Here is a 23779-nt window from a genome sequence, read left to right as displayed (position 1 = left end):
TGCTGTCAACATTCCCTTCCTGGGCTATTTCTTTTTATTATTTAAATCTTTTTGTTTTAATTTCTGCAGGGATGCTTTCAAATATGCAGAAACTATTATTTGTGGGTGTGCCCATTTTACTTCCAGATCTTTATTCAAGTTAGCAATAGTGGGAATGCTGCTAAAAAGGTGCTGGTTAATATGACAGTTACAAAACCTGGTTTTGTTTTTTTTTAATTAGGTGGGGGAAAGCCTGTAATTTCATAATGTTCTCATATACAAAAGTATTCCCACTCCATGGTCTGAACTAAGCAAGTCTTTAATTCACTAACATTTTTATAATACATTTTTCTACCCTGGACAGCAATTGTTCCTCTCCTTATTGGACATTACTGAAGCATAATATGCGCTGTCACCCGGAAGAATGCGAAAGATGGATGAGCCTTGTCAGTTACTTCATGGAATGACAAATTGGCTCTGCCCTCCTGAAAACTGGGGAGATGGGGTGGGGCGGTTTTCTCCATCAGCCTGGAGGATGTTTGAGAAACTACTGCCACTTGAATTGTATGATAATAACCATTAAGGTGGTTCAACAAAGACAGGCTATCATCTCAAGGTGTTATCTCTAATTCTATTCAGAGACACGGTGATATATATTAACACTTCAAGGACAGTTCGTGGGTGTTTTCCCCCTGTTTACATCAGTGGTACTACATTTGTGTAAGGGAAGAAGTGGAGCCCACGCCCCATCCGCAACAAAAGTGGAGGGGCAAGGGAAAAGATAAGCCACAAGCTGGTGTTTTAAAAATTAGTTTATTGTGTGAAAAAACCACCCAGTACATATGGGTTATTCTAGTCACCTGATAAAGCAACTCAGAGTACATATACAGAGTTAACTGGTGTACCAGAGTAAGAAACGTGATGGTCCTTTTTCCTTGAAAAAGACCTTCAGTAAAAACATATTGGGCAACCCAACTTAGGCTGCAGTCATGGTCCCATTTACCAGAGACTCTTGCTGGCATCCAGCTGTCTTGAGAAACAAAGGAGTGCACCTACAGGGGTGAAGTCAAACTGCTGTGTCAGGCCAGGGTGCAAGCCTGGCAAGTGTGTATGGAGATCCTGGGTTGCTCAAACAACAAGAACCACCTGCCTTAGCTTTGCTGATGTGGTCCAAAAGAAAGCGGAGCAATATGTTTGGCAACAGCTTGACTGCAGGAGTTGCCAGAAGGAAGTGTACAAGACACCATCCAACCATCTTGGGGACTCCACTCTGTATTTGTATAGGGTTTACTCTTTAACCTTTTATTCTCCTGAAGATATCCTGCAAGGCAGTAGAGGTTTAGGACTAGAGTTTCCCTTCTCCTATGTGGGTTACCTTCCCAGGTTGACATGCCCCATTTGCCCCTCACTTCCCTCTACAGCACATGCAGAAACCACTTATTGACCATTGGACCCACTATTGTCTCATCGGTTCAATCCACCGGAGCCTGTCTTTACATGCAGAGGAAGTTCCTAACTCACTGAGGGTTTGAGACCCATCAGCTATCCTCACTTAGTTTAGCTGGTCAGCCAAAGCTGTTTCCCCGGGTGTGCTCACTATCACATGCTGACACCTAGGAGCTACAGGTGAGAGCTGAGTACAGGGTGGGGACCAAAGGTGAACAACTACCCCAGAAGGAGCATGATGTGCCCCCCTAGGCTCCACTGAATTCAATAGAACTTGCTTCTGAGTAGGCACAGATAGGATTGTACTGTAAATTACCAATTTCAAGCATTAGCTTGCGCCCCCCCCCTCTTTCGGCCTTACTAAATTAAAATTACATGTGACCTGCTATTTTGTCTTGGCAGCAGGATATGTGGATTTTACCTCAACAGCAAAGGGTCACAAGCACCATTACACAGATGTAGGGGACTGCACCAGAGCCACCAGAAGAGAATCCATAGAGCTAGATGAACCTAGGAGGAGGTTTCCCTCCCCAGTTATAAGCAAACTCTTTTGATGTTGGAGACTGGCTGCTCTCATGCAGGGTCTCAAGAAATTATAGGGCTCAATGGAAATAGTAGGAACCTAATTCAGTCCTTGCATATGTTGAAGGTTCCATGCTGTACTTGGAAGAAAACTGTCCTAGGCCAAAACAAAAAAAAATTCCTTCCAGTAGCACCTTAAAGACCAACTAAGTTAGTTCTTGGTATGAGCTTTCGTGTGCATGCACACTTCTTCAGATACACTGAAACAGAAGTTGCCAGATCCTTCTATATAGTGAGAAGGTGGGGAGGGGTATTACTCAGAAGGGTGGTGGGAATGGGTGATTGGCAGATAGCTGTGATGAGCCTGTTGACGACTCTTAACAACTGCAATAGGTCTTACAGGAAAAAGCAAGGGGTGAGAAGGTGAAAAATGGCTTTGTCATGTATAATGAGATAAGAATCCAATGTCTTTGTTCAGACCAGGTCTCTCCATGGTTTTAAGTTTGGTAATGAGTTGCAATTCAGCAGCTTCTCTTTCCAGTCTATTTCTGAAGAAGTGTGCATGCACACGAAAGCTCATACCAAGAACTAACTTAGTTGGTCTTTAAGGTGCTACTGGAAGGAATTTTTTTTGTTTTGACTATGGCAGACCAACACGGCTACCTATCTGTAACTGTCCTAGGCCAGTTCAGGTCTAAGATCACTAAAGATCTAATTGAAGCTTCATTACTTAAAGCAAAGCTGTCTGTGCCACCACTCAGCTAACAGACAGGGTCTCAGATGACATCAGTAATGCTTGTTGTTGTTGTTTAGTTATGTCCGACTCTTCGTGACTCCATGGACCAGAGCATGCCAGGCACTCCTGTCTTCCACTGCCTCCCGCAGTTTGGCCAAACTCATGTTTGTGGCTTCGAGAACACTGTCCAACCATCTCGTCCTCTGTCGTCCCCTTCTCCTTGTGCCCTCAATCTTTCCCAACATCAGGGTCTTTTCCAGGGAGTCTTCTCTTCTCATGAGGTGGCCAAAGTATTGGAGCCTCACCTTCCAGTGAGCACTCAGGGCTGATTTCTTTAAGAATGGAGAGGTTTGATCTTCTTGCAGTCCATGGGACTCTCAAGAGTCTCCTCCAGCACCATAATTCAAAAGCATCAATTCTTCAGCAGTCAGCCCTTTTTATGGTCCAGCTCTTACTTCCATACATCACTACTGGGAAAACCATAGCTTTAACAATACGGAACTTTGTTGGCAAGGTGATGTCTCTGCTTTTTAAGATGCTGTCTAGGTTTGTCATTGCTTTTCTCCCAAGAAGCAGGCGTCTTTTAATTTCGTGACTGCTTTCACCATCTGCAGTGATCATGGAACCCAAGAAAGTAAAATCTCTCACTGCCTCCATTTCTTCCCCTTCTATTTGCCAGGAGTTGATGGGACTAGTGGCCATGATCTTAGTTTTTTTTTATGTTGAGCTTCAGATCATATTTTGCACTCTATTTTGACCTTCATTAAAAGGTTCTTGCAGTCTACTATAATTGACTGTGGCCAGCCCCTAAACTCTGTGTATATGTTTCTGTGTGTGTGTGTTATGAACTCTGATGTATGAGAGGAGACAATTCAGTCCCTGATGCAATCTCCATGGTGCTGATCATAAATGTGTTGTTTGTGTGGAGTGAAATGGAAGGCACTGTGGTATAAATGGGGCTTAATTTGATACTGGGATGCACTGGAGCTTAATCCAGGGACCTGTTTTCTTTAAAAATGCAAAATAACGGCCTTCCATTTATTATTGATTTTAAACAATCAGTCAGCATATTTAGGATTGACAGTAGGATTTACTTATCAAGGGATAAGAGCAGGATTTACATTCCAAGGGTACTTTACTTTATCTCTGTCCATCACAGTCCATAAGCTCCGATGGTTGTTATTTTAGAAATTAAGCACTGGGTATATAAGAAGGTTATTAAAGCCTATCACCACAAATCAGAAGATGTGGCAGCAAATCTGTGTCTGGCTTATACCACCACAGGCTGACTTGGGACTCTCTTTATGCAATGCTATTTCATACAAAAAAATAACTGCTTATGGAAAATAGACTGGCAGGCTGATAACCAGACTAGAACCGTTCTGATGACATTTTCTGTTTACAGACTGACAGACAGGCAGACAGATACTGTATATTCAACCTGAACAGGCAGAGCTAGCCCAAGACAGTTTGGCCCTGGAGGCGAAGGGGTGAGTGAAAATCTACAGCAAGAACAAAGGGAGGTGTGTGGAATACTGGGATCTGCTGCCCCTGTGGATCCTGCCACCTGAGGTAGTTACCTCACCTTGCCTCATGGGTGGGCCAGCCCTGTGAATCCACTCAAGATTTACAACCTCATGTGCCTGCCAACTAGGCCTGAGTCTGATATAGTGAGGGAGAAATAGTAATTTGCAGAACCCTTTCTTGCCTCCGTAACTACGATATGAAATAATCCTCTTTCCAGCCCGTGTTATAGAATTAGCTGGATGCTGTAGCTGCTATTCATCAATCTATGGCCTTTCAAAGCACATGGGGTGTTGTTCTTTTTATTTTACTCTCAATACATTATGTATTTTGTGTTTTATGCTGCAAACCTTCCTGTGGTCTATTGATAAATGGTGGTATATAACAAAATCTACCTCTGCCCATCACAGGCCATTACACAACGAAAACAAATTACAAAAAATACTGTGTGTATGTCTGTGATGAGTCTCACTACTCAGCACCATTCATGAAACAGTGAACGAATTCCAGGTTTAGAATGATGCAAGGACTGAAGTTCAGCTGCCCTCAAGTTTTACAACTTTATAGACCGTCTAAATAATTTTAGCGCCATCCAGCGTGAAATCCCCTCTCCTGTGTAGCTCCGTCCTTAATCTGCAAGGCGATGCGCCATTATATTCTGAGGGTTGTTTTATTTCAGCTCACGCAAAAAACCGGGACGAGCACATGTGGGTGCTTTGGGGGGCACCGAAAGGGGAAAGACTCTTGTCTGTGAGGTGGGGTGGAGAGGGGTCGTGTCTGATAAAGGGAGGCCAACGTAACGCCCGACGCCACCCCGCACCCAAAACACTAGCAAGGCGGGAGAGGCGCCGAGAGAGAGAAAAGCCGCACGTTTGCATCTCGGAACGTGACGCAGCCGGGAGAGAGGGCGGGGCCAGCCGAAGGTGAAAAGCGCGCCTTCCGACCAATCCCAAGCCGTGCTGCTTTGCCGGCGATGCGGCTCTCCCTGCTCGGCTGGTTTGCCCCACCCCCCGGCTGGGCGGTGACGTCATGGCCGCGGCCCCTCCCCCGCCTCCTCCCCTCTCGAGCGCGCCCCCGCCCCGGCGGGAAGAGGAGAGGCTCGTTTCGGTGCGCTTGCGAGAGGGCGTCGGGGGCGCGCACGGCGACGGCCTGGGCGCCATGTTGGAAGGTTGCTGAGCCCGGCCGCCGGGGTTTCTGTGTTTCTCTCCGTCTCTCTCTCTCTCGTCTCTGTCTGTGGTGGAGGCCGTCGCTCCCGCGGCTGCTGGTGCCTGCTTCCCGTGAGGGCCCGGGGGGCGGCAGGAGGAGGAGGAGGAGGTGGTGGCGGTGGAAGAAGAAAAGGAGGCAGCAGCGGATCATGGATATCGAGAGGCTGCAGGAGGCGCTGAAAGGTGAGGGCTGCTTGTTTTTTGATGGGTTGGGGGGGTTGGTTACCCCGGGGTCACCCAGGGAAGGGGTGACCCCGGGGTAACCCACCCACCCACACCCCTCAGAAAACATGTAAGAGGTTGTAAAGGAAACCCTGAGGGAAGAGAAGGGGAACGGGGGTGGGGGCAAGATGACCTGTAAAAAAAAAAAGGGGGGGGAAAGCTGTGTGTGGATGTGGAGGAAGTCTAGTCAGAGTCTGATCAGTCTTGCTTTCCAGGCCCCTAATTTCTGGGTTGAGGGTGGTGGTATGGGGATCCTGAAACGACCCAGAGGTTTCTCTGTCTCCTCCCTCCCCCCGCCTTCCTTCTATCTTGATTCCCCCCCCCCCTTAAAAAGGCCCTCGGAGATCCCTCTCCACTCTCAACGTGAATTGTTTCTTCTCCACAGCGCGTGGCCCCCAATGGATTCCCCGTTTCCTTTCCCTTTCCCACTTCCTGTTACTTTCTACTTCCATAATCCCCCAGCCCCACCTCCAACCCCACCCCCAAGAAATCTCTGGTTTACACTGGCTACAGCTTTCACCTCACCTGAGGCAGGTGGCCTAGTATGAGAAACCGGCTTTGAAAGGGAAGTTGGATATGAACTTTCCAGTCATTGAAGTGTATATGTTGTCCTTTGGAGGCCTATAAGGCCCTGGCCTTTTGTGTGTGGGAGTGAGTGTGTGTTTCTTTTGCTCCTTAATAACCTTTCTCCCGTTTTTCTTTACCTTTTTGCAGATTTTGAAAAGAGGGGGAAGAAGGAAGTGTGTCCTGTACTGGATCAGTTTCTTTGTCATGTTGCCAAGACTGGAGAGACAATGTGAGTGATTTTTTTAATTGACTAACAGCTTCTTGGTGTGGTTTTGGACATGACAGAAAGTTAGTAACCAAGTGTTTTTCCATTATAGGAATACTTAATCAGTTAAGTTTCTACAGAATTCTACACTAAGAACTCTGCAATCTGAGTTTCTCAAGTTTTTCTGTTCGGGTAACTTACTTCCAGACTTAAAAGTTGCTGCACATTCATTGAAGACTGAGAATTATCTAAGTCCCTGTGCTTCCTTATAGTATTGCTTGTCAGCCTTAATTGATCCTACTGAGTATATTAAGCCTGCTGTTTTTTCCTTTTAAGAAGACAACCATCCACACTTCTGACCTCTGCTTTTATAGTCAGAAACCAGAAAAGCATGTGTTTTGCAATCAGTTTTTGGAATTGCAAGTTAATGAAAAGTACAGATGTTGGGTCTCAAGCCTCTTCTAAGTTTGGTTCAACTTTTCACACAAGGAGCCCCAGTGTGATGCTTCCTGCACACAGCTGTACACAAATGATGACTTTCTGTTCTTTAATAGCTCTTGATTCACTAGCTAGCATAAGATACTGTTTCCCCCCTGACGGTTGTAATTGTGCATTGGGGCAGTGCTGGCCCTGTTTGGTAAACCTAAATAAATTTTGAGACAGTTCTACTTTAGTTACCAGCACATTGGGAGTTGTTCACACAGTAGCTGTTTTGTGCCAGTGCATCTTGATCCAGAAGTGTACTTAACTACATTTCCCAAGCCTTTGTTGGTCACCTTCAGTCCCAAGGCAAATATCTATGCTTTTCTGTTGGTCTGCCTTTTTCCTCCACACCACTTCCCTCTAATCTCTACGAAATCAGGGAGCAAATCCCTCTCTACTAGATAAGATATCCACGACTGCCTCTGCATAGGTTTTTTTTAAATGATTAAAATGTTTCTGAGCAGAATTACAGTTGTTTTATTTGTTAAGATGAGAATGCCTACTATTATTTGAAGTGCTCTTATTTGCCCAGGAGGATAATTTATTGGCAGCCCTCCTTCTCTAACCAGCCCTTTGAAAGGACATTTCTTCCTTCCAGAATGGCTAGCCATGTGCCTGGGATCTACAGGACTGAGATTCCAGGTAAAACCAAGTGCTTGGTTTTCCCAGATCTCTCAGAACAATACTTATTTCATACTTGTTCATATCACCCCACACAACCAGGCAGTGGCTTCTGTTCTGGTGGTCTCCCTTGTATCCCTGTTTTATCTTGTACCTTGTACCAACTTCCAGCCCTGCCCACTACATCAGTTTCCAGAAGCAGTGAGGTTGAATTTGGATCCCTTCTATTTTAGAGAGTGTGGGTAGTGGAGATTGGCATAGTCCTGTGCATGGGACAGCATGCAGGTCATTTGTAGTAGTGTAGGGTGCCAGCTGCCCAGAGCGCTGAAGAGTCTTGTCAACGATGCTCCTGGACTCTCCTGCTTCTCTTTAAGCCGGTTTGATGCAAATCCCTGCTTCTTATACTACTTGTGGCACATATGTCTGGCTTGAGGCAATATGGTCAGTTGTGTGTTATTTAATATCTAAAATAACATATTTATTGTTGTTACTATAGTGTCATCACTCTGCATGATCCTTTATAAAGTACAAGTCCTTGTCCCAAGGGGGGTTACAGACTAATTCAGGACAAAGGGACTGTAGAGGAAGAGGCAGTAATTGACAGTAGGATTAATTAGAGGAGAAATAAATATTCCATGCATAAGGGTAACAAGAAGTAAACTGGGAAATAATTTGATGGTGCACAATGCAGACAGTGAAGAGGTGTGGGGCAAGGCCATGGTAGGATTTGAAGATAAAAATGAGAAGCTCATGCTGGATACCAAGAGAGTACAGGAAGTCAGGATAGGAATTTAAGGAGGAGCTTTATGTGGTCAGAGCAACAAGAAAGGTGAGGGGTGGGTGGGAAAGATGAGACACCAGAAGACTAGAGAGGTGTTAGGACCATAGGAAGCTGCCTTACACAGAGTCACACCATTGACCCATCTTGCTCACTACTGCATAGGGTTTCAGGCAGCAGTCTTTCCCAACCTTTCCTGGAAATGCCAGGGATTGAAACTGTCTTTCTACATGCAAAGGCTCTGACACTGAGCTGCAGCCCTTCCCTAAGGCTGCAGTAGAAAAGATGAGGAAGCACAGTTATTTAACACACTTTTTATATATCTTAGGTTTTTCTTTCCTGTATTATTTATTATTATTAAAGTTATAGACTGCTTATATACTTCACTTCTCTAGAGCTTCCCTGACTTTATTGTCTCACTCTTTAGCATGAAGGGGAAAGGTCTCCAGTGTGCACTGTTAGCGAGTACAAATTTTCTTGCTCCCAAGCTATCCTAGTGGGGGAGGGTAATGCAAGATGCAGGCTTCAGCAAGGAATGTTTATTTCAGTGAGTATCCTTTTAGAGTTTATGTCTAGCTTACCAGAGAAGCTTTACTTCCCTTTGTGACTGGTTTCTAGGGAAAGCTGACGTCATCAGTTTTATTTGGCTCTTTGAATTAAAGGGTTCAAGCTCAATAACAAAAGAAAGTTGCTCATGTCTTACTTTAATATATATTCAAACTAAACTACAAAGACATTATTTTTCTATACTTAGCTGCACCAGTTTAAACTTCGTTGTTTTGTTTTTTGTCATCCTTCCATGGTTAACTGTTGACAGTGTCGCTTGCAGGATCAGTTTAATGCAATGGATGCCAGACAATTATGTCTCTACTTGTGTGATGAGTCCTCCTCTCATCCCCCAGGCATCTTTCCCAAATCATCTCCCGTGGTTTGGAGAACCTTCCAGAGCAGAATTGTATGGATGTGGAGAGGAGGACATGGAAGTCCCATTGCAGAAGCAAGAGTCATAGAAGCATAGAGTTGTAGAGATGGAAAGGTGGCTCAAGGGTCATTTAGTCCAACCCCCTGCAATGCAGGATGGCCACCCATCCTCTGCATAAAGCCCTGCAAGGAAGGAGAGTCCATCACCTTCTGAGGGAGTCTGTTTCTGTTCCACTATTGGAACAGCTCTTACCATCAGAAAGTTCTTCCTGATGTTTTGTTGGAATCTCCTTTATGGTAGCTTAAATTCATTGGTTTGAGTCCTACCCTCCAGAGCAGAAGAAAACAAGCTTGCTCCATCTTCCATGTGACAGCCCTTTATACATTTGAATGTGATTATCATATCTCCTCCCAGTCTCTTCTTTTTCATGCTAAACACACCCAATACTGAATTCCCTCAGCTGTTTCTCATAAGGCTTGGTTTCCAGACACTTGAACATCTTCGTCACCCTTCTCTGCACGTTCCAGCTTGTCAAAATTGTGCCCAAAATTGAACACAGTATTCCTGGTGTGGTCTGACCAAGAGTGGTACTATTGCTTCCCTCGATTGGAACATCATACTTCTGTTGATGCAGCATAGAATAGTTTTACCTTTTTTATGCTGCTGCATCACACTGTGGATTCATGTTAAGCTTGTGGACTACTAAATCTCACAATTTTGGATATTAGCCAATGTCTATTAAAATTTGTGTCAGTGTGATAGAATGGAACAATGATTGTAAAAGCTTGCATACAGGCAACCCTTGATTTGTGCAGGGGTTATGTTTTGGGTCATTTTGTGCAACGGTGAAGCATATACAAGTTCACTCATTATGCCCCTTTTCCCTGCCATTTCTATGTTCGCAGCAGTGCACATGTGCACGGTCACGCGTTATTTGAACGCACACAAAATGATCATTGCTCTGTATTTCTTATTTATATACTTAATAGTAGCTTGAATCCTATGTGGCCTTTCTTAACAAATTTTATTTGTATTTGCTTTAGTATCAGAATTAGTCCTCTTGACAGTTTGGCTTTAGAAAGTTCATATCTAGCATCTTGGTAACCTTAGACTACATTAGCTTTCAGGATAAAATGCCAGGACATATTTTCAGGATTATTGTTGTACCTTTTTAATGAATATTAGCCTGTTGGTTGAAAGTCCACTGAAGTAAGAAGCACCAGTATTGAAAATGTAGCTGTTAAGTTTTTTTGTTTTAAGAAACACCTGAGAATTTCCCGATAGAAAAATGTTCTGTTGATGGTTGGCACATATACAAATGATTGTATACATGTCAACCATGAAAAAGGGTTGTATAATAAAAGAGGTGGCAAACTTGTGCCTCATAGACCATATATGCCCCTCAAGACAGTTTCAGTGGACTGCAAAGACCACACTTTCTTTTTGATTTAATAATATGGGGGATGTGAGTGGTTTGTGGCATTATTTGTGGGTCTTACAGTCTTAGCTAAGTGCCCCAGTGCTATTTTGTGCTTTCCTCTGTTTTCATTCAAGCTTTCCCCAAGAGTCTGCTCTGATTTTAAGTGGTAAACTTCTGTATTCACAGGATTTCTTGAGCCCTCTTGAACACTGCACACGGTCGGTCGTAGCCTTGTCTTTGGCTGTTTCCAGTAGCTGCGATGTGGGGAGGGGGCAGCTTGGAGCCCCATCATGGCAGGATTCCATTCATTCCCTTTTCCCTCCTCACCATCTGATTCAGTGAGCAGAGACATCCCCTTTAACTGCACAGGGGGCTGCATTTTCTCCTCCCTCCCCCGATTTCTTTAGTGTAGCCACCAATATTGTCACCACTGTTGTACCAAAGGAAAGGTCACTTTTTTTCTTTACCAGTGCTCATCAGGGCAGAAGGATTGCAGAGACCTCGGATCTTATAAATCCAATGCTACCATGCTTAGTGGCCATACTGGGACCTCCTTGAGACTTGGTTCTTGAACCTTGAAGATACTGGCAGGAATACAGCCAGTAAAAGTGAGGGCAGGGAAGCATAGAGAGAGTAAGGAGGCAGAAAGTGGGGAGGAAGTGGGTCCTGCTGAGGGATCTATTTCTGCTTGCTTGTTTCCTTCCCCCACCCCCTGTGTGTCATGTCTATGTGCTATGTGGGTTGGGGCATGTACACATGAGAGATGCATGTTGGAATGAAGCCTTTGAAGGTGAGGCCTGTACTTTGAAGTGAAACAGGCTAGGCAAAGGCTTGTAACCTCACTGAGAATTGCGTATCTGTGCTGCAAGCGTTCGTAGGATGAAGATGTGCAGTTCCCTTTCAACAGTTTGAACAGGAATGTGTTGTATATTATTAGGTAGTACATTGAATAGAAGTATGGCCTGCTTTAACAACAGATAATGCACTTACTGGTTTCCATGGGTTAATCAATTAGGAAAAAATGATTGTTCTGGAAACTTGGTGGGGGCATAGCAAAGCTTGAGGCAAGACCTGTTCATAAAGCCAGTTATTGTCTGACACAGAGACTTCACAAAATTAATGCTTTGTTGATGCTATTGGTTAGACTTGTACAATGCATTCTGTTGTGCATTCTGCAGACATTTTGAAGGAAGATAAACAGATAGTAAATGTGTATGTTTAACTGTGGTGTTAAGCCATAACAACAATTCAAAAAAAGTACAAAATTTCAGTCACTCAGTTTAGTTTATTTGGTCTTCAGATGATAAACAGCAGATACAATACAGTGTTAAGACAACCATAGGGAAGAAACACAGCATGAATGCACACATACTGTGCCTTTAAAATAAGAGTATAACAAAATCCACGAGCAATCAAAAGTAGTTTAAAAATGCAGACATCTTTAACTCTGAAAACATCTAGCTGTGGTCTAGTTTTAATGGCTACAGCCAGGGACTTTGCTATATTTTCATTAATTTTGGGGTTAGTGCCTGTCATTAAAATTGAAACATAAAATTCATCTGAGTTCCCCAAGTGTAAGGAAAGTACTGGGGAGATAGAGTAGGAGTTTATATTCTTATAAACATTACAGTATAGAAGAGCATTGACCATGTTTCAGCTGAGCCAGTTTCACAAGGACAAACTATTAAATGCCAGGGCAGCATGATAAATCAACTTTTCGTAACTGCTTATGGTAAAACAATTGATTTTTCATTTCTTATATATTGTATTGAATTACAACTTGAATTCCAAAGAATTCAAATTATAGTGCAATAAAATACAACATAAAATATTAAAAAGCTAAAAATACAATCTAAATGTATATGAATTTAAATGTGATGGATATGCCATGTCCTGTCTTCAACCACAAATTCATATACGGTACATGTCATCTATCTCCCCAGACCACTGAATGAAACTGGTTGGTCACTGCTGGTCTTCAAATCAGTTTGCAAACCCCTGTGTAGATCAAGGTACAGTAGTGTGCAAACCCTTTTTGCCAGAGCTAATGAATTTTGCAAGTTAATAGCTAGAAATTTAATGTAGTTGTTTCTTTTTCTAACCCAGGTGGGATAGTGAGTAGCCAATGGTATGAAGTTTGTTATTAACAAATTTTAGCCAAGAGCAAGCAAAATTAGTAAGCAAAGCCAGGGATAGGTAAATCAAATGGGTTGAGGATAAATATAGGTGAGGCCAGTAATATAGTACAAGGAGTAACACTAATGTTACAAAGAAAAAATGCCTGCCTCAAGTTGTGCTTCCAATGTAGTTTTACATCTAGCTGCACAGAAGAAGCGCCTTTTTCAAAAAGTGGTTTGCCTGTCTTTAAGGATCAATTAAGCCCTAGTATCCAAAGTTGATAATCTTGGTAACTGCTTTGACTTCATACAACTTCAAAACTGAAGGTATATGCTGTTGTCCTTAAACCTTAAGAGCAGTACTTCTTTAGGAAACTTACTATGAGTTTTTTAAAAAATGAACTGCCCCCCCCCCCCACTGTTTCAAAGCAGTACAGTGGTATCTCTGGTTATGGATGGGATCTGTTCTGGAGGCCCGGCTGTATGCAGAAAAGTCTGTAACTGGAGGTGCCCTTCTGCGCCCATGCGAGGGACAATTGAGTGCTTCTGCGCACACACATGTGGCACGCAGATCGCCTGTGTGCAACGCGCAGGTCGCTTTTGTGCATGCTTCTGCGCAACCTGAAGATTGCGTATCCAGAGGGATACGTAACCCGAGGTACCACTGTAAAACATATGCAAGCAATTAGCCTTCATAGGTATCCATTTAACTTTTTTATTTTTTTAAGACTAAATGGGTGAATCCTTTTCCATACATAATCAGTTATGTAGACACAGCCCCCAAAATTAACTTCTTCCCTTGGAAATTATAGTAGCTCTCTTATCCTCACCTGCATTAGTCATTTGTGGAACATTGTGGTTAGAGTGTTGGACTGGGACCTGGGAGATGAGGGTTCATATCTCAGTTATGAAGCTCATTGGGTGAGCTTGGATTTTCAGCCTAACCCTACCTCATTGTGGGGATAAAATAGGGAGGAGAGCAATCTATGCAAGTGTGAGCTCCTTGAAGGAAAGATGAATTATAAACGTAATAAATAATATTTGCCTGGAAGTGTATGGAGGGGGTGGGGGATGGTAACATTTCCAATTTCATAAAGCTTCTTTTGTTGGAAGATTCTCACATCCCATGAATGACTAGGTTGGTGTGACTATTTACAAGACTGCATTTAATTATTGTTAAGTATCTTAGGCAAGCTAAAGTTCATATGTGAAAGTAGATAAACAGGACTTGAGCTGCTAAGTGTTGCAAAATTATGCTCCCTAGGAGTACCTGTTAGACTCACAACTCCTTTCAGCCTTTGCCTATATGACCAGTGATCAGGAATGAAGAGAGAGTTGTAATCTGAAGCATTTGGTGGGCATCATTTTGGGGAAGCATGCAGCACACGGTGTAGTTTAAACTTGCTTGATTTCTTTGGCAGTGTAAACATTATTGCTACCAAAACAATAGATCAAAGCTTCATGCATGAGGACGTCTCTCCTGTGTGCATAATAATGTCTTTGCTTTCTGGCTTTTAACTACAGGATCCTTATTTGACAAGGTTTCTTAGAAGAAGATTATCCAATTTGGATGCAAAACCTGTATTGTCTTATATTATTTATTGAGCTTATAAACCACCCTTTCTTCAAAGGAATCCCAGGGTGTTTTACAACAGCAATTAAAAACAATAGGACAACATATGCAACGAAAATCCAGTAGCAGACATGATACTCTAAAACTTCGCAGACTCTAAATTAGTATCACCAGAAATGGGTGAAAAATTGTGTTTCGGTTGATTCTGGAAATCCATGAAAATTGAGGCTAACCATACCTCCTAAGAGGAAGGAATTCTGTAAATGGAGCACTGTCACAGAGATGACCCTGTCTTGTGTCACAGCACAGTGATCTATCCCCAATTAAGGGCACAACAAGAAGGGCCAGCTCTGCCAATCTTGGAGGATATCTGTAATTTCATTTTAGAAACTGAAAGTTTGGATCACATCGAGATATCACTCTGCTTTTTGGACAATATTGGGAATAGCTCAGTCGGTAGAGCATGTGATTCTTAATCTCAGGATCGTGGGTTCACGTTGGGCAAAATATTCCTGCACTGAAGGGGGTTGGACTAGATGATCCCTGGGGTCTCTTCCAACTCCATGATTCTTAGGTCCCATGGTAGCATGTAAAACTCCACATAATCAATAAATAACAGTAGTGACCATGTGGTTGATGGGGGAAAACAGGGTAAAGGGTGTGGTTTTTTTGGTTACTTTCACATCGCTTCAGATACTTTTGTATTTGATGCAGAGTAACTTTTCTCTTATTGTGAACATTTTTTCAGCTGAACTGTTGAGCAGCTTCCATTATCAAATTGTTGGTTTCTGATAATGAGCATATACTTTTTAAATGTAGTTTTGTAAAACTTAAAATGTTGCCAATTTGCTGCTAGTGAAGCATCAGTGCAGTTCTTCTAAATTGAAGGCTGTGCATGTGGGGAATGTATTTATAATCTGTCAGTCTGTTTTATCAGCCACATTATTTCAAGGGAATGTGTGAAAGGCATGCCACATTTTGTGCTTTTTTGCACTAGAGGATTTCCTTGCACATAAATGAGCCTCAAGTGATAGATGCTTTGAAAAAGCGAACAGACCCAATGCTTTTGCTGCTGTTTCAGAGCTGGAATTTTTCATTTTGGCTCTTAATTCTTATTGAGGAAATAAGAGCATTGTAACAAGTTGTTCTGATTCACACAGCTTTCTTTAAGTATAAAGGCATTTTCACAATCTTTGAATGAAGTTCTTGTTTGTACCGGAAATAAAACTGCATGCCTGGACATGTCAGTGAGTTGAAGCTCTACCCAATTTTATGTTCCTTGTAGTTGCACATATTGTGTCTGGTGTGAATTATAGAGCAGCATGTGACAAAACACGAAGCAATCAGAGCACCTCTCATGTCTGCTAATTTAGTTGCATGCTAATTCATACTCTTTCATTCTCCTGCACTTATTTGACTCTAAGAATGAACATAGAATCATAGAATAGAATCATAGAGTTGGAATAGACCACAAGGGCCATCGGGGCCAACCCCCTGCCAAGCAGGAAAACATGAACAACTTGTCTATCTTGTATCTGTTTACTTCTGTTTTTTTTAAACTACTATATCATGTTGGACTTTCAATGTACTTTTCAATGTTTGCATATCCAGATAGGTCAAAATTAACTGCCAATGGTGGGTATTTGTCAATTGTACGTTTACTTATGCTGCCCAGATACTGTTGAGTGCAGTTATGAGTTCAGATATTGTGAGAAGACACCTTAATAGTGTTTTCCCCCCGAATTGACTGGCAAGTTTCCTTCTGCAGGTTCTAGCATGGAGCTGGCCATACATTTCAAGTTGTATTTGACAAAATTATCCTGTTTGAGCAGCAGAACTTCCTCTCTCCATGTGGCCTCCCCCCGATCTTATTTGGAGGTGGGGGGGACCAGGATATATTGGGTGGATGAAAGGGAGGGGTTCTGTTGTGCAAGTGGAAATTGTTGTGGCAAAAGTACAATTTCATTGGATACAGCCCTTAGTGGGTTTCCTTATTTATTTAACACTTCCTTTTCCCAGTAAAAACTCAAAAATAAAATGCAGCACATAATAATAATTTTCAGTGCATTTTACAAGAAAAGTTTCTAAGCAACTTATAAAGCATTAAAATTTCAAAGATGCCCTAAATGTTTTTAAAATACAAAATATTAAGAGTGTTTATCAACTGACAAGACAATAACAATGAAAAATATTCTTCCCTATCCTACTTAAAGATTAAAAGAAACCCTACTAAAATCAGTTTGTCTTAATTCCTAGTATTGCTTAAGTTGAGGTACTATTCTTCCTTATATGCACAGAACCCATGCATGTGCATGCAGTACAACAGGCCATCTTGTGATCTGGGAAGTCTGCGCATGCTTCCTATGTTCACTCAGAGGTTCTCTTACAATCAGGTAGTATATAAATTTAGTTAAAAAGAAATCCCCATTTTGCCTTTTTCTTCTCAGCCTTGTTACATTATAATTATTATGTTTTAGTAGCTGTTGTTATTTATAAACTACCCTTCAAACAAGGATCGCAGGATAGTTTACAGTATAAAAACACAAAATATGTAACATAGTAGCAAACACAGCAATAACACACATGGATCACACACACACACACACACACACACACACACACACAGAGAGAGAGAGAGAGATAGAGAGAGAGAGAGAGTGAGAGAGAGAGTTTAAAAGGCCATCAATTGTTTAATTAGCCAAAAACCTGGGAGAAGAGGAATGCTTTTTCTTGGCACCTAACGATAATAGCTTAGAGTAGACATTATCATCATTATCATTTACTTGCCCTTCACCTTAACGTTCCAATGTGGGTTGCAACAATTCAAAGACAATATTGAAAGACAGTTCAAACAACTTAAACCTGATCATGCGGAATAAGAGGATTGTATAGGGATGGGGGAAGTATGCACAGATGTTTCATTGTCTGGACTTACATGCTAGGAGGGGTGTGTGTGGAATAGAGCTCTTTTAAGCTCAGTGGGGATCCTTCCACACATGGGCAGAGATTATCATTAATTATCACTCTGGATACTTACTTTACAGCATTTTGTTTGCTCTTATCCTTCCATTGGGTCTGTTTATGCATTTTATGAAAGCTTTAATCAATTGCAGTAATTCATAATTAGGTGTAAGAGAAATTACCACAGAACATATGCATATTACTGAAAAAATTAGTAGTAGTAATAGTACTATCTAAAGCTCATGGATTTGGTTCCATTTGAAATGATCCCACATGCTGCAAACACTGTCTAATCAGTGCCTGTATGTCTGTGTTCCTGATTACTCTTTGTTCCAGAAATCACAGTTGCACTCTGACGTTTTCAGCAGCTAGTGTTAATTTTTAATCTGACCCCCCAAAATATGTGGTTTTCTCAGATAATGTATGGCAGTCGCAGGTGGCACTGTGGTGTAAACCGCTGAGCCTTGGGGTTGCCGATCAAAAGGTCGGCGGTTTGAATCCCCACGATGGGGTGAGCTCCCATTGCTCAGTCCCAGCTCCTGCCAAACTAGCAGTTCGAAAGCACACCAAAAGTAGATTGCCGTATTTTTTGCACCATTACACTCACTTTTTTCCTCCTAAAAAGTAAGGGGAAATGTCTGTGCGTGTTATGGAGGGAATGCCTACGGGTGGCATGCCTACGGATTTTCCTCTAAAAACTACGTGCATGTTTAGAGCGAAAAATACGGTAATAGGTACCGCTCCTGCGGGAAGGCAAACGGCGTTTCCATGCGCTGCTCTGGTTTCAGTGTTACGTTGCGCCAGAAGCTGCTTAGTCATGCTGGCCACATGACCCGGAAAAACTGTCTGCGGACAAACACCGGCTCCCTCAGCCTGTAAAGCAAGATGAGCACTGCAACACCAGAGTTGTTCACAACTGGACTTAACTGTCAGGGGTCCCTTTACCTTTACCTAGCTGGTGTTGAAGGGATTGTAGATGCTCATTCATACCTGTAAACTGCTTATCCAAAATAATTGGTATTAATAAAAATTGTCTTAGCCCAGTCTATTAAAAATGATAATTTAGATAGTCCTTGGTAATTTGCTTCAGTTTCTTCAATCTTTGAACAAGGAGGCTTGTATTAATGGAGTGTGTCCCAGAAATGTGAATGCTGTATTTGGAAAGTTAGTTCTTCCCTGTCATAGATTTCATGCATGTGCACAACATGTGAAACAGTAATTTACCGGTAATTTGGACAATTATATTTGGTGACCAATCTTGCAGGCTTTTATTTCCAATCAAATAAAGTAATATCCCTTAAGCCAGTGAACTCTCAGTAACTTCATTAATCTATTCTTCTTTGTCAGGTGATTTGTTAAGGTGCTACTTAGAAATAGTGGCCACTTCTGTCACAGTGGTTTCCCCACTTGCCCCAACACTTCAGAAGCAGAGAACTCTGGGGCTCAGAGATGAAACATCACAGTATTGTTTGAGAAATGAGGAATTTACCATGTTCACTAATAGCACCATCACTTTAAGCACAAACAATGATGAAAGTGACTGTTTTGCAACGTAAGGGGCAGTGACTGAAGAGAATGTTTAATCAGTTTTGTCATCTAGGGGACTAAATACTTCTGTTCAAGAATCTTTCACTGGCAACAAAGAGACAATTCAATTTAAAAAAGAATGAAATTTGAAGAAGCTGGCTCAGATAAGAGAATGCAGAATATCATCATCTGCCACATTTTTTTAAAAAATAAAATAAAATGACCAGCATGTGCAAATTCTATCTGAGTGGCATCTCAACATCTACAAGAACATATAGGGAGATCACAATTTAACTTGTTTGCTTTAAAATGCTTGTAAAATGACTTGTTAAGGTGGTTTAGAAGTCTGTCAATTGGTGGGAATGTGTTGGAACGAGGAGATGTAAAAATCTTAAAACTTATCTAAAGATATAATAAGCTCCTGTAAGACTTGATGAAGGCACATGGGGTGGATTCTCCCCCCCCCTCCACCCATCAGTGTCTAAAAGACAGTTGAGGGTTGTTACGAAACTGAAGAGACATTGAGGATTCAATCTGAATAAAAAGGCTTGATTGCTAGAGTATTGGGGATCTTGTGATAAACTATCCAAAACTGTCAATATAAGGGAGTAGTTAATGGAGCCTTTGTTGTGGCTGTACTTCTGTCTCTTGCTATTCTACAGATTTCCATTGGCATATTTATTTTACTTGCACACAGCAATCCGTAATGCTGAAATGAATAGGAAGCCTTCCTTCGCACAGGAACTTCTGCACATCATAGCACCAACGTAATTTTTAAAATCAGGATGAATGAGAATCTAATCTTTAGAATAGATGGAAATGAAAGCAGTTACTTGATAAATGAGACTCAGTTCCCTTTTTCTAGGATGAATGAATTACTACTAATTATGGTGCCAGCCCAATATTGTTATAAGTGGGAAGTATGTCGAGCTTTTTTAAAAGATGTATTTATTATACATCCTCTAAATGGGGCTCCAGGGGCTCTTATGTGAAGAGGCAGATTGCTACAGCTAAAGATTCTTCCAGACTGCTCACTGGATCACTGCTTTCTTTTAATGCTGTGTGTAAAACTGTTTACACAATATGTTGTGTAAAGAATATAATACCACAAATTATACTAGCTAAGATACTTTGAAATCCTGAATTCACAAAAGGTGGTCAGTAGTCACTGCCATATAATCCAACTTAACTGTTGCCTGCCACTCTCATAGACACCCACCAAAAGGTGAGAGACCCCTGACTCCCAATTCTGCATGTAGCCTGTGGGGAGGGGGGGTCTCTCACTTCTAAGTAAACTTTAAGGAAAGGCAGAGCAAGCAGGCTTGCGGGTTTCCAATCTTTGCTGATTGCTGGTACAAGTCACTCTCACTTTGAGTGATGACAGAACAGGACAGCTACCATGGAAAACCAAATTTTGGGAATCCCTGCTTACAATACAAAGTAAACATCCAACAGATCAAAGTTTTAAAGATATAAATACTCTATACCTGCCTTGTAGAAGAAGCTGTGATGCAACTCTCCTACCACTACTGAACAGGGAAAATATTTTATCTGCTAGTGAAGACAAAATTACCTCCCCGCCCACCCAAAAAAACACCTTTAATGTGGGACGCCCACCTTATTCCTGTATGAGATTATGATGATTTCATCACCCCCACAAAATAGCCACAGATCTTACTGTGGTGATGAACAGATCCCTGGCAAATACATCCACAAAAATATGATCTTGGTGGTAAATAGCTCTTTAGACAAATTGTACATATTTTTTATCTGAATAAATTAAAGAGGAAAAACTAAAAAGTTAGAAAACGATCTAGTGGCACAGTTGCAAAGTATCAGCATTCAGAAAGTTCAAATAAGATAAGGAATAAATGGTGGTACCTCGGCTTAAGAACTTAATTTGTTCTGAAGGTCCGTTCTCATCCTGAAGCAATGTTCTTAACCCGAGGTACTATTTCTGGGTTAGCGGAGTCTGTAACCTGAAGCGTCTGTAACCTGAGGTACCACTGTACTATTAAATGTTGGAATTATATGTGCTGAAATATGCTTGGCTTCTCTGCTACATTATTTTCATTTTTCTTCCATGGAACTTGAGGATTACCAGGCAATCTTCCATTCATGCATTGACAAAACCAGATATGCTTAGCTGCTTCATCACTTGCCTTCTGACTATGCCCAGAAACACTAAAATTAGTTCTCTGTTGGTGTTCATTTAGATCTGGATGGGTGGTTCACAGCAGTTCTTGCTTCATGCTTCCAGGGTTCTGTGGTGTTGATTATAGTTTGGTAGTACTTAATGACTTTTGATGTATATTTCAGCTTTTAGGGAAAAATGAGAAATAATAAAAAAGTTGGCAGATATTTTAAATTGCTTGCACATCATGGGTAGCTAATATTGAAAATACGGGAAATTAATACAGATCATGTGACTTGCCCAAAGACTGCCACAGTTACTCTGTAGCAGAATCATTAGTCTTTTACCCGTCTTTTACATCCCACATCTAAACTTGACTATTCATTATCTATATATGCTCCTCTTCACCATAGTATGAACTGTATTCTGTATAGGCTTTACCCTGAATCTTCTCACTTATCACATTAACTTTGACCATGAAAACCATTGCATTCTTCCATGTAAAATATATATAATAGAAGATAAGTAAAGAAGATATTAATGTAAAGCATTTTAGGTTATTTTCAGGATTATAAAGAGCAGATCTGCTGTACTGGCATGAGGCTGAAAAATATTAGTTATCTGGAAAATTAGCATTGCCAATGACAAATCGCAAGATCTAACCAAGTGAAAGAAGCTTCCCAACTTTTCATCTTAGTAACTTGTAAGGATAGCAGTAGGGCTTTCCCCATAAGATAAAAGGCAAATAAGAAGGAACATTTCAGTCTGTAAAATTTAAATGAAAAACTTAGAAGCCTCAACAGCTTAGAAGCCGGGGGTATGCCCACACCCTCTCCTACTGCCACCTCGTTACCCCAGTTGCCTAAAGAATAGGAGAATAGCAGAATGACAAGGCTCATTGTATGTGCAGTGAAACTTTGAATTTTCTATATGCATAGGATAGCATCATGCATTATGCATGATCTGGCCCAAGTTGGGGATAACTCTGAAAAGCAAGTGTGGTACACAAAGAATTTGTGCTAATTGTTTTTGCATTAAAATATAGCCCTTGGTTGCTGAATAAGCTACTGTACTGTTTTCCATGCATTCCTCTGAGAGGCTGGTTGCAGCATTGTTGTGATGAAGCCATGGTAACAAGAAGAATGAAAATGTCAGTAGGCAGAATCAAGTTAAGGGTGAAAGTGGCCAGCAAGGAAAACAGTCTCTCAATCAAACTGATAAAACCGCTAAGCTGGTTTAAGCTCATGCTGGCGCTGACAATAGCTAAAAGTTTACTATCTTCTAATCGGTTTTTGTAGATGTTAGTGTTTTGAGACAAGCTGGATTACTTTTGATGCCTTCTAAAAATGCATGTTCTAAAAATATTGCTGCTTTCTTGTAGCTGAGTCTTGTGTTGCATAAAATTCACAAGTTTGTAAGATCACGTGCCCTTCCACAAGTGCACCACAGGTGTTGGTGCCGCCCCAGTAGAACACACCACCAAGGCTTTTGCATGGGTGCAGCAACCTGGTTCGGTTCACATGTGGACAAAAAGTGGGTAGACTGCCTCTTTCCTTGTGGGACTGCAAATATGCTGCTACATACTTGCAGTGCCAGCTGCTCAAACCAGGCATTTGCTTTGAAGAGGCTGGTATATCCTCCTTCCTACTAGTTGCAGAGACTTAGGAGCCTTTTGATACCCAAACTGCAAGGGAAAAATCGGTAGGCATGTACTTGCCCCAACACTACCCTTTCCCTTACAGCCTGAAGGAGATAGAGCAAGGATGGGGGAATCTCTGGTCCACAAGATTGGCAGGTGAGTATGGTTCTGGGGAACAATCAGCTGTCATCAGGGAACTGTGATGGGTGCTGTTTCGCCAACACAAATAACTTGGAACATATTTAGGGGGTTGCAGGTAGAGGGAGTCTTCCCGGACTCCAAAGCTTGAACCTTATAAGTATAGCACAGGATAACCACATGGGGGAACGACAAGTCATACCACCTGTTGGATAGATTGCATGGATTAAGTACAGTGGTACCTCGCAAGACGAATGCCTCGCAAGACGAAAAACTCACACGACGAAAGAGTTTTTCGTTTTTTGAGTTGCTTCGCAAGACGAATTTCCCTATGGGCTTGCTTCGCAAGACGAAAACGTCTTGCAAGTTTGTTTCCTTTTTCTTAAAACCGTTAATACCCAGGGAAACCGTGCTTCGCAATACGAAAAAACTCGCAGAACGAATTAATTTCGTTTTGTGAGGCACCACTGTAATTCATCAGAATTCACCCAGAGTGGGTCTAAACTCTGGCATGAATGGCATTGGGTAGGTATGCTTCACTATGCCACGGATCTCCAGAACAGATACAGCCAGAAAAAGTAATACTGGGTTGGTTCACAACATCTGATAGAAGTTAAAAATAACCGTCTTGATTGCTCATCTGCTTAGCTCTGAAAAAGGTTCAGTTCTGACTCACGCTTTAGAAATTAAATGTCTCATTTTGTGTGTGAATAAATTACATGCAAGGTAAATATGCAGGTTTGTACATGTTGAATTACAAGTATATATGAAATTGCTTTTCAGCATTGAAAACCTAAGGCAGGTAAGTAATGGGGTCACAAAGAGTCAGACACGACTAAACGACTAAACAACAGCAGCAACAACAAAGTGTCAATGGGGAAGATATGAACATAAAACCTTTTAAAAAATACTTCTGTTCCTAAGTGTTTCCTGCAACTGGATAGCACTTTTTTTTGCATGATGAAAGACCAAATCAAGTTAAACTGCCTAGTTTGTCTTCAAAATAGGAAACCCTCCTAATTGCTTCCTACTAGATAGACATGCTAACAATAGTCTTGCT

General features: G+C 41.7%; 1 protein-coding gene across 4 annotated transcripts in view; it reads left to right on the top strand.

Annotated features, from left to right (window-relative positions):
* Positions 1 to 5385: 5385 nt before the first annotated feature.
* PPP4R2 (protein phosphatase 4 regulatory subunit 2) overlaps positions 5386 to 23779 on the top strand; it is a 32847-nt gene continuing 14453 nt past the window's right edge. The window contains exons 1-4 of one of the 4 annotated variants that reach the window (XM_077925031.1): positions 5386 to 5595; positions 6349 to 6430; positions 10817 to 10968; positions 22685 to 22737. In XM_077925031.1, coding sequence (XP_077781157.1) covers positions 10921 to 10968; positions 22685 to 22737 — 101 coding nt within the window. In that variant the 5' untranslated portion in view covers positions 5386 to 5595; positions 6349 to 6430; positions 10817 to 10920. Of the gene's footprint in view, positions 5596 to 6348; positions 6431 to 10816; positions 10969 to 22684; positions 22738 to 23779 lie in introns of those variants that run through there. The other 3 variants (XM_028719373.2, XM_028719372.2, XM_028719374.2) reach the window with 3 other exon arrangements.

Source organism: Podarcis muralis, chromosome 2, assembly GCF_964188315.1.
Source record: "Podarcis muralis chromosome 2, rPodMur119.hap1.1, whole genome shotgun sequence".
Classification (NCBI taxonomy): Eukaryota; Metazoa; Chordata; class Lepidosauria; order Squamata; family Lacertidae; genus Podarcis; species Podarcis muralis.
This window is presented reverse-complemented; position numbering and strand designations above follow the sequence as displayed.